Genomic DNA, 8,527 nt, shown 5'->3' on the forward strand with positions numbered 1-8,527 from the left:
TTTAGATGGAGACTAAATATCAATGGGGTGTTTACTGTCAAGTCTATGTATGAAGATCTTATTAACACGGGGCATGTGTTCCGTAGAAAGCATATATGGAAAATCAAAGTACCTGTAAAGATTAAAAATTTTATGTGGTTTGTTCGTAGGGAGGTGATCCTCACCAAAGATAATTTGACTAAACGAAATTGGAATGGATGTAAGAAGTGTTGTTTTTGTGATAAGGATGAAACAATTCAACATCTTTTTATTTCCTGCCCTTTCGCGACTTTGATTTGGCGCACGGTTCATGTTGCATATAATTTGCCACCAACAAGTATCCCAAATTTGTTTGGAACTGGTTGGTTGGTATCAACAAAATACTTAAGGGTCATATCCGTGTAGGGGTTTGTGCCTTACTTTGGGTAATTTGGAATTGCCGGAATGACTGTGTTTTTAATAGGTCCCCCTCTATTAACTTTTTGCAGGTTATATTCAGAGCCACCGCATCGATCCGTATATGGTCATCACTTTAGCGTGGGGACGTTGGGGGGCTCATGGCCTTTGGGTGCAACCGTCTGGAGATGGTTTCACAGGCATTATTCAACCGGTTTGGCTGGCATGTCACTAATAGATTATGTGGTTAAGTCATGTAATCTTTTGTTTGTACCCACTATTTGTGGTGTTTTCTTTTTCTTTTTGCCGTTTTAGTTGATACTATATACTCCCTCCGTCCGAAAATATTTGTCATCAAGATGAATAAAAAGGGATGTATCTAGATACATCCCTTTTTATTCATCTTGATGACAAATATTTTCGGACGGAGGGAGTACGTTTTAGACCTATTTATTTCCTTTTAATAAAATTGGATGTGTGCATCATGATAATGCAGAGGCCGGGGTCTTTCCTCTTTTCGAAAGAAAAAAGAAAAGAAAAAAGAAAAAGAAAAAATGCAATGCGAATTGATTTATTTATTTGTTTTGCTTGGTTTGTTTATTTATTTATTTTGACTCACGAATTGATTTCATTTTTATTTTGACCCGGGAACTGAATTTTTGTAACACTCGAGATCACCAACTTATTTTTCAAATAAATCTCAATGAGCGTTCTTTTCTAACTACTCCGTCCGTTCCGAATTACTTGTCGCAGGTATGGATGTATCTAGATGTATTTTAGTTCTAAATACATCTATTTTTGCGACGAGTAATTTGGAACGGAGGGAGTAGGTACGGAGCCCAGCTTTTTAGACAAGGTCACAGGGACTTCCACGCCAATATAAGCAATGGTCAATTTAGTCATTCGTGACCAGCTCAACTCTAGTGTTCTGCTGTGGACTTCAGCGTGGTATTTTTTCAGAAAAAAAAGTTTCTGAAAGAAGAAGTCCAGAGAGGAGAGCTGCCGGTCTCCCTATGCTGGTTGCAGCATCTATATATGGCGCGCCATATTCTGTTCTATCACCTGCAGCAAGCTCATCCACCAATCTACAAACCTAAAATCCCACTTCAGAAGCAAACCAATCCCAGACAAGAGCTCAAATGGCGTCCCAGCTGGTCGAGAGCCACCTCACCGGTGCCGAGATCGTCAAGGGGGACGACGTCTGCAAGAAGAGGTCCGTCGAGCTCCTCGAGGAGCTAAGCCTCCCAAAAGGCCTCTTTCCACTGAGCGACATCGAGGAGGTCGCGTACAACCGCGAGAGCGGGTTCGTGTGGATGCTTCAGAAGAAGAAGAACGAGCACACCTTCAAGAAAATCAAGCAGACCGTCTCCTACGCCACCGAGGTGACAGCTTTTGTTGAAAAGGGTAAGATCAAGAAGGTCACCGGGGTCAAGGTCAAGGAGCTGTTTCTGTGGCTCAGTTTGGTTGAGGTCTATGTCGATGAGTCCGCCAATGAAAAAGTCACCTTCAAGACTGGTACCGGCCTGTTTGACACCCATGACGCATCCGCATTCGCTCTCGGAGAATAGGGAGCTGGTAAAAAATGCCACAAAAATAAAGTCAGTGAATGGTTCGGCACTACACATGTTACGTAGAAGTATATGTTTCCGTTTTCATGTAATCTATAGATTATTGCACGAATATTGCTCCCTTTCACTTATAAGCGTTCACTGAAAGAATAATTGTACTTATACCCCCTCTTCTTTCCCACATCGATCACTCTTGACTTCCCACTGTTGCCCCCATCTTTGTGTGAGAGAGAACAAGGACCTTATCAACAAATAATTAAGCAAGGCTCTGAAATACAACTTGAACCATGACATGCACAAAAGAACTCAAATTTTGACCCTCTGTATCTGGATTTTCATGTTGATTTTAACATTGCATCATTGTGGATGTATGTTGTATCAATGTCTCGAACAAACAGAGCAGGAGCGAGAGTGGGATGGCGATATAGTGGAATAATTTCCTATTTTGTTGATTTTAATTTTCTCACTAATATCAGATCATCGGAGATTATTTTCATATTTGCGCCAATGGAAAACAGATGGCTAGTGTCCTTTGCATTTTTTCTTAGGCGCACATTTTTATGTGATAACAAGTTCTTCTCTCAGATGTAGTTTTGTATTAGAAGACCACTGAAAAAATGCAAACGAAAAAAAACAGGACAAAAGCACAAACCAAAGCAAACCTCAACTAGCCAAAACCTAAGAACCCCTACTGCTATGGCTGAGGCTGCATGATCATCATATTATTTCTCATTCTAAGTTTAGGGTTGCTAGAAATTAGTTAGTTTGAGGCTAAGTTTTCTGTTGTTAAATTATCTTATAATTTGATGTGAAAAATAGCTGTAAAATGACTAAGTTCGTGATTGCTAAACTATGGAATATGTTTTGTTAATTTGGTGAGGAAAAACAGCTGGGAAATATGCCAAAGTAAGTTATTCCAAACAGTTAAATAGGCAAAACATAATTCGGTGAATTGATATGGATGCCAAGCTACTCTGTTCTTTAATAGCAGAACCTAATTTGACAACTATTGGGAACGAATGCAAGATGCAGGTGAGGAACTTTGGGAGATCCTGAACATACATACATGATATGATCAGGCCAGTTAGACTGCTACATTGTTGAATAATTTCTCAGTTTATGTGAAAAACGTTCAGCGTTTGGTGGATTGCGTTGCTTACAAAGCTTGTTCGAGTCAAAGTATAATGGGAACTTTTTTTTACTCAGGAATTGAATTTTTGTACCACTCGAGATAAACAAGTTATGTTTCTTTTTAAGAATCTTGAATGAGTGACCCCGCAAAAAAAAAGAATCTTGAATGAGTGTTCTTTTCATACTTGGTACGGAGCCCGGCTTCTTAGACAAGATCACAGGCACTTCTACAACAATATAAGCCATGGTCAATTTAGTCATCCGTGACCAGCTAAACTCCAGTGTTCTGCTGTGGACTTCAGCGTTAAGGCATTTCAATGGTCAGATATGGCTGGACGTTTTTTTTCTTCAAGAAAAGAAGTATCTGAAAGAAGAAGTCCATAGAGGAGAGCTGCCGGTTTTCACTTCCAAGCCACTAAAGGTTGCAGCATCTATATAACCAACAAGCTGATCTGTCATCTGCCAATCCAGCAAACCAAAAGCCCCACTTCCGAAGCAAACCATTCCCGGACAAGACATTGCTCAAATGGCGTCCCAGCTGGTCGAGAGCCACCGCTCTGGCGCCGAGGTTGTCAAGGGGGACGACGTCTGCAGGAAGAGGTCCGTCGAGCTCCTCGAAGAGCTTGGCCTCCCAAAAGGCCTATTTCCAATGAGCGACATGGAGGAGGTCGGGTACAACCGCGAGAGCAGCTTCATGTGGATGCTTCAGAAGAAGAAGAACGAGCACACCTTCAAGAAGATCAAGCAGACGGTCTCCTATGCCCCCGAGGTGACCGCTTTCGTCAAGAAGGGCAAGATCAAGAAGGTCACCGGGGTCAAGGTCAAGGAGCTATTTCTGTGGCTCAGTTTGGTTGAGGTCTATGTCGAGAGTCCTCCGCTGAAAAAGTCACCTTCAGGACTGGTACCGACTGTCTGACACTCATGATGCATCCGCGTTCACTCTCGGAGAATAGGGAGCTGGTAAAAAATGCCACAAAAATAAAGTCAGCGAATGGTTCGACACTATACTCAAAGAAGTTCATGAAAATGGGTAAACATACACTATTCGAGTAATTAACATGTTATGCAGAAGTGTATGTTTCCATTTTCATGTAATCTATAGACTGTTGCACGAATGTTGCTCCCTTTCAGGTTGTAAGCGTTCTGCAATGAAATGAATCATCTATCCCACAACGATCACTTACAACTTCCCCCTAATGTCCCCATCTTCGTGCCAAGCCTTATCAACAATTTCTATTTTGTCAATTTTGATTTTCTCACTCTTAGGTTCAGGTTGATGCTAAAACAATTGTCTGCCCGTTGATTGCTTTCAGACATCATAAAACGCAAAGAACTTCTCGTGCTATGACCCCTGTTGCTGAACTGCTGAAATTTATTTCAGATAATCTGTAGATATAGCGACCATGCGGAAGTTGATTACCCAGACAACATGGTAGTAGCAAAAGTTGGTTCAGCGAACGGAATCATCATAAGCTGACCTGAGCACAAGAATACAACTTACAAGTCAAAACGACAGTATGACTAGCTCAAGGTGCAACTGAGACTATGCAGGCAGCAGTGCCAATGCTCATCCAGATTATATTGGATGTCACTTTGCATTGGACACCAGATTACAACTCTTAAGTAATACTAATAAATTAATTAAGAATAAGACATGTTAAACAAACTACATTATCAGGAGCTTATAGTGAAGGAATAAAAACAAAAGCAGCTTAATAAATAAATAAACAAGACCAGACATCAGGAACTTGCAAAAAACACAAGGTACGTAGCAAGACAATGTGGCAAATGGCCAAATATATTAACCGATATAGGTTATGAGTTTGCTCCTCTCACAATTTATCCGCAATTCGAACAATTGCCAAAATGTTACAGGTATCGTCGTAGCCCTCTTAGAAAAACCTAAAGAGACGGAGGTAGGATAAAGATATTAACTTCCTAAACTGGGTACACAAAAAAGTAGAAGAAACCTGATGCAGAACAAATCTACATCTTGGCCTCCTTGGGGTCCTGGTATTCAGCTTCTGGAGTCTGGTCGCCACCACCACTGCTGCCGCTGTCACCACCGGCAGCCCCGCCACCACCCTGCATGTGCTGTCCAATCTTTGAGACTGCCTTGTTCGCCGCCTCCAGCTTCTGCTTGATGGCGTCCAAATCATCGCCAGCCATTGCTGCTCTCAGATCAGAGGCAGCAGACTGGATCTCCGTGACAACTTCAGCAGGGACCTTGTCTTTGTACTCGCTGACGCTCTTCTCGATGCTGTAGATGGTGGTATCTGCAGAGTTCCTGAGGTCAATCAACGACTTCCTTTCCTGATCCCGCTGAGAATTCAGCTCGGCCTCCTTGACCATCTTCTCGATGTCACTGTCAGACAAGCCACCTGACGATTTGATGGTGATATCTTGCTCTTTGCCAGTGGACTTGTCCTTTGCTGACACCTTGACAATTCCATTGGCATCAATGTCAAAAGTGACCTCAATCTGTGGCATACCCCTTGGGGCTGGTGGAATGCCTTCAAGCTGGAATTCACCAAGAAGCTTGTTATCTGTAGCCATCTCCCTCTCACCCTGAAGCACCTTGATTCCAACCTGCGTCTGGTTATCTGCAGCAGTGGAGAAGGTCTGGCTCTTCTTGGTTGGAATTGTTGTGTTCCTGTTGATTAGCCTTGTGAAGATGCCTCCAAGAGTCTCAATACCAAGGGAAAGGGGCGTGACATCCAGCAGCAAGAGCTCCTTCACATCACCCCTCAAGATACCACCCTGAATGGCAGCTCCCATGGCAACAGCCTCATCAGGATTGACACCCTTGCTTGGGGACTTGCCGAATATCTGGGAAACAATATCCTGGACCTTTGGCACCCTTGTCATACCACCAACCAGTAGAACCTCATCAATCTCCTTTGCAGAAACACCAGCATCCTTGAGGCAGTTTGTGCATGGGATGCGAGTTCTCTCAATGAGGTTGCCCACAAGAGACTCAAACTTTGATCTGGTCAAGGTAATGTTGAAATGCTTCGCACCAGAGGCATCTGCTGTGATGAAGGGGAGATTGATTTCAGTCTGTGGAGTCGAGGAAAGCTCAACCTTCGCCTTCTCAGCAGCTTCCCTGAGCCTTTGCAGGGCCAACTTGTCCTTGCTCAGATCAATGTTGTCAGAGTTCTTATATTCACTAACCAGGTAGTTGAGCAATGTAGCATCGAAGTCCTCACCGCCAAGGAAAGTATCTCCATTGGTTGCCTTGACCTGAACAAGATACAAGCATTATGATCAGAACAAGATACCAGTACTATGATCAGAACACACGCTTTAAAAAACTATTTAGGATATGTAGTGGAGTCATCTGAAGAAAGGTGTTTACCTCAAAAACACCATTAGAAATCTCAAGGATTGATACATCAAATGTGCCACCACCCAAGTCAAATACAGCAATCAGGCCCTCCTTGTTGTTCATTCCATACGACAGAGCTGCGGCAGTGGGCTCATTGATAATCCTCATCACCTCCAACCCAGCAATCCTACCAGCATCCTTGGTGGCCTGACGCTGAGCATCATTGAAATAAGCTGGGACTGTAATAACAGCCTTGGAGACCGACTTGCCAAGGTAAGCCTCTGCAGTTTCCTTCATCTTGGTAAGAACAAAGGCACCAATCTGGCTTGGGGAGTATGACTTCCCAGCCATCTCCACCCAGGCATCACCATTTGTTCCCCTGACAATCTTGTAAGGCACCATATTCATTTCCTTCTGTGTTTGGGGGTCATCAAAAGCTCTACCAATCAGGCGCTTGGACCCACGAACTGTGTTCTCGGCATTTGTCACTGCCTGTCGACTGGCAGTGATGCCGATCAAGATCTCGCCTTTGCTGTTTGTGGCAACAATGGAGGGTGTTGTCCTCGCACCTTCAGCATTTTCAATCACCCGTGGTGTCTGTACAAACAAATTGATCAGTCTTACTAATAGTGTCACCAGTTCACAACCAATTAAAAGCATGTATATACTTCCTCCGTCACAGTTTAGAAGGCACAGTTAAATTTGCGTGCGTTTCCACAATAGACAAGGTTTAGGGCGCATTGCATTTATTTCTAGTAGCTAATTAGTACTCCTATATACTATTTCTATATGCATGCGTAGTGTGAAAGCTATTTTTTAGCCCATCTCACAACCAATAGATAACCACCTAGGTCCCAGAGAATTTCCAAGCGCGCCTTCTAAACCGTGACGGAGGGAGTACATCAAACTGCAACTTAACAACATTTTACTAGTACTGTCAATGATTCAATACCAATTGGAAGTATGGTCATCAAACTGAAACTTCACAGCATTTCAAGATATACTACTAGGTGCATCTGGATACAGCTATTGCCTTACAAATTCAAGAGATGCTAGTGCTGTTAAACTGTCTAATAATACAGAGAATATGGCAAATTTCATAGTCAGTGATTAGAGAACAAGATCACACCTTTCCTTCCATGACGGAGACACATGAGTTAGTCGTGCCCAAATCGATCCCGATGACATCGGCGGCGGCGGGCCTTGAGCTGCACAGGCACAGAATATACATCCATCTCAGTACCGAACAAGCAAGAAGCAGGACAGATACAAACAGCACACAGTAGACGATCTACACATCCAACATCGAGGATTACCTGAAAGCGCGGGCCACGGCTCCGAGCCTGGAGAGCAGGGGAGACGTCGCGTGATGATGCTGATGTGTCCTGGGAGCCTGGTCAGATCACACCAGCGGAGCACAAAGACGCATCAGATCAACATCACAGCACGAATAATGAACCCCTAAATCCGCGCGCCGATCCAAGAAGAGACCAGCGCCCGGCCGCGGAACAAGAGAAAATGCAAGCACATGGAGATGGGGAGAGGGGGGGGAGGGGGGTGGCACCTGAGCGATGGCGCGCGTGGCGAGGGCGTGGCCGGACCTGGCCAGCCGCGAGGCGAGGAGAGATCCGATGGCCATGGCTGGCGCTCGAGCTTGGGTCGTCGGCTCCCGGCGGCGGCGGCGGCGAGTCGGGGGACGGAGAAAAGGGGCAGAGGTGAGATCCGAAAAACCCTAGCGTGAGGCGGCCTCTGCTCTTAAACCCCTGGCGGCCCGCCGCACCGGCTTGGGGAAGGGGAAAGAAATGGGGGGCGAGGGCATTCCCGTCATTCTTTTTCCTGATGGGTGTGTGGCTGGCGGTGGGCCCGGGGTGGCGGGCCGGAAGATTCCAGACGGCTCGAGCGGCCTCGCCCCCGTCCGTTCGTTCGGGGTTCGGTCGTTTGGGTGGCGGAGAACGTTTCTTTTTGCGGAAGGAATTTGTTTTCTTTACATCTTTCTCGACGTGGCAAAAAGTCAAATGCAAAGCTGGTCTGGAATAAATGCGGCATGGAAAAGTATGGGGATTTTGCTTTCTTGGACGATAATGCAACAACACTGTCCGGCATGGCGTGACCAAAGGGTTCGTGC

The 8,527-nt window shown here is 44.8% G+C and overlaps 2 protein-coding genes and 1 pseudogene across 2 annotated transcripts; 2 read left to right on the forward strand and 1 right to left on the reverse strand.

The window, feature by feature from the left end:
• Positions 1–1,242: 1,242 nt before the first annotated feature.
• Positions 1,243–2,124, forward strand: LOC125556273. Its single transcript, XM_048719043.1, has one exon. The coding sequence runs from the start codon at positions 1,515–1,517 to the stop codon at positions 1,941–1,943; it is 429 nt and encodes a 142-aa protein (XP_048575000.1). The 5' UTR covers positions 1,243–1,514; the 3' UTR covers positions 1,944–2,124.
• A 927-nt stretch (positions 2,125–3,051) lies between these two features.
• On the forward strand, positions 3,052–4,484 carry LOC125509803 (annotated as a pseudogene).
• Positions 4,485–4,843: 359 nt separating this feature from the next.
• Positions 4,844–8,186, reverse strand: LOC125509801 (heat shock 70 kDa protein, mitochondrial-like). Its single transcript, XM_048674828.1, has 5 exons — positions 7,967–8,186; positions 7,719–7,795; positions 7,532–7,610; positions 6,433–6,999; positions 4,844–6,317 (listed from the first exon to the last, which is right to left on the reverse strand). The coding sequence occupies exons 1-5, from the start codon at positions 8,039–8,041 to the stop codon at positions 5,061–5,063; spliced, it is 2,055 nt and encodes a 684-aa protein (XP_048530785.1). The 5' UTR covers positions 8,042–8,186; the 3' UTR covers positions 4,844–5,060.
• Positions 8,187–8,527: the final 341 nt, after the last annotated feature.

The sequence above is a fragment of the Triticum urartu genome, chromosome 5, assembly GCF_003073215.2.
Source record: "Triticum urartu cultivar G1812 chromosome 5, Tu2.1, whole genome shotgun sequence".
In the NCBI taxonomy this organism is placed as follows: Eukaryota; Viridiplantae; Streptophyta; class Magnoliopsida; order Poales; family Poaceae; genus Triticum; species Triticum urartu.

Coding starts and splice junctions, on each gene's coding strand:
- LOC125556273 (XM_048719043.1), top strand. CDS start 1,515: ATGGCGTCCCAGCTGGTCGAGAGCCACCTCACCGGTGCCGAGATCGTC.
- LOC125509801 (XM_048674828.1), bottom strand. CDS start 8,041: ATGGCCATCGGATCTCTCCTCGCCTCGCGGCTGGCCAGGTCCGGCCAC. Junction 7,796..7,966: donor CCACGCGCGCCATCGCTCAG/GTGCCACCCCCC, acceptor TGATCTGACCAG/GCTCCCAGGACACATCAGCA. Junction 6,318..6,432: donor TTTCTAATGGTGTTTTTGAG/GTAAACACCTTT, acceptor TATCTTGTTCAG/GTCAAGGCAACCAATGGAGA.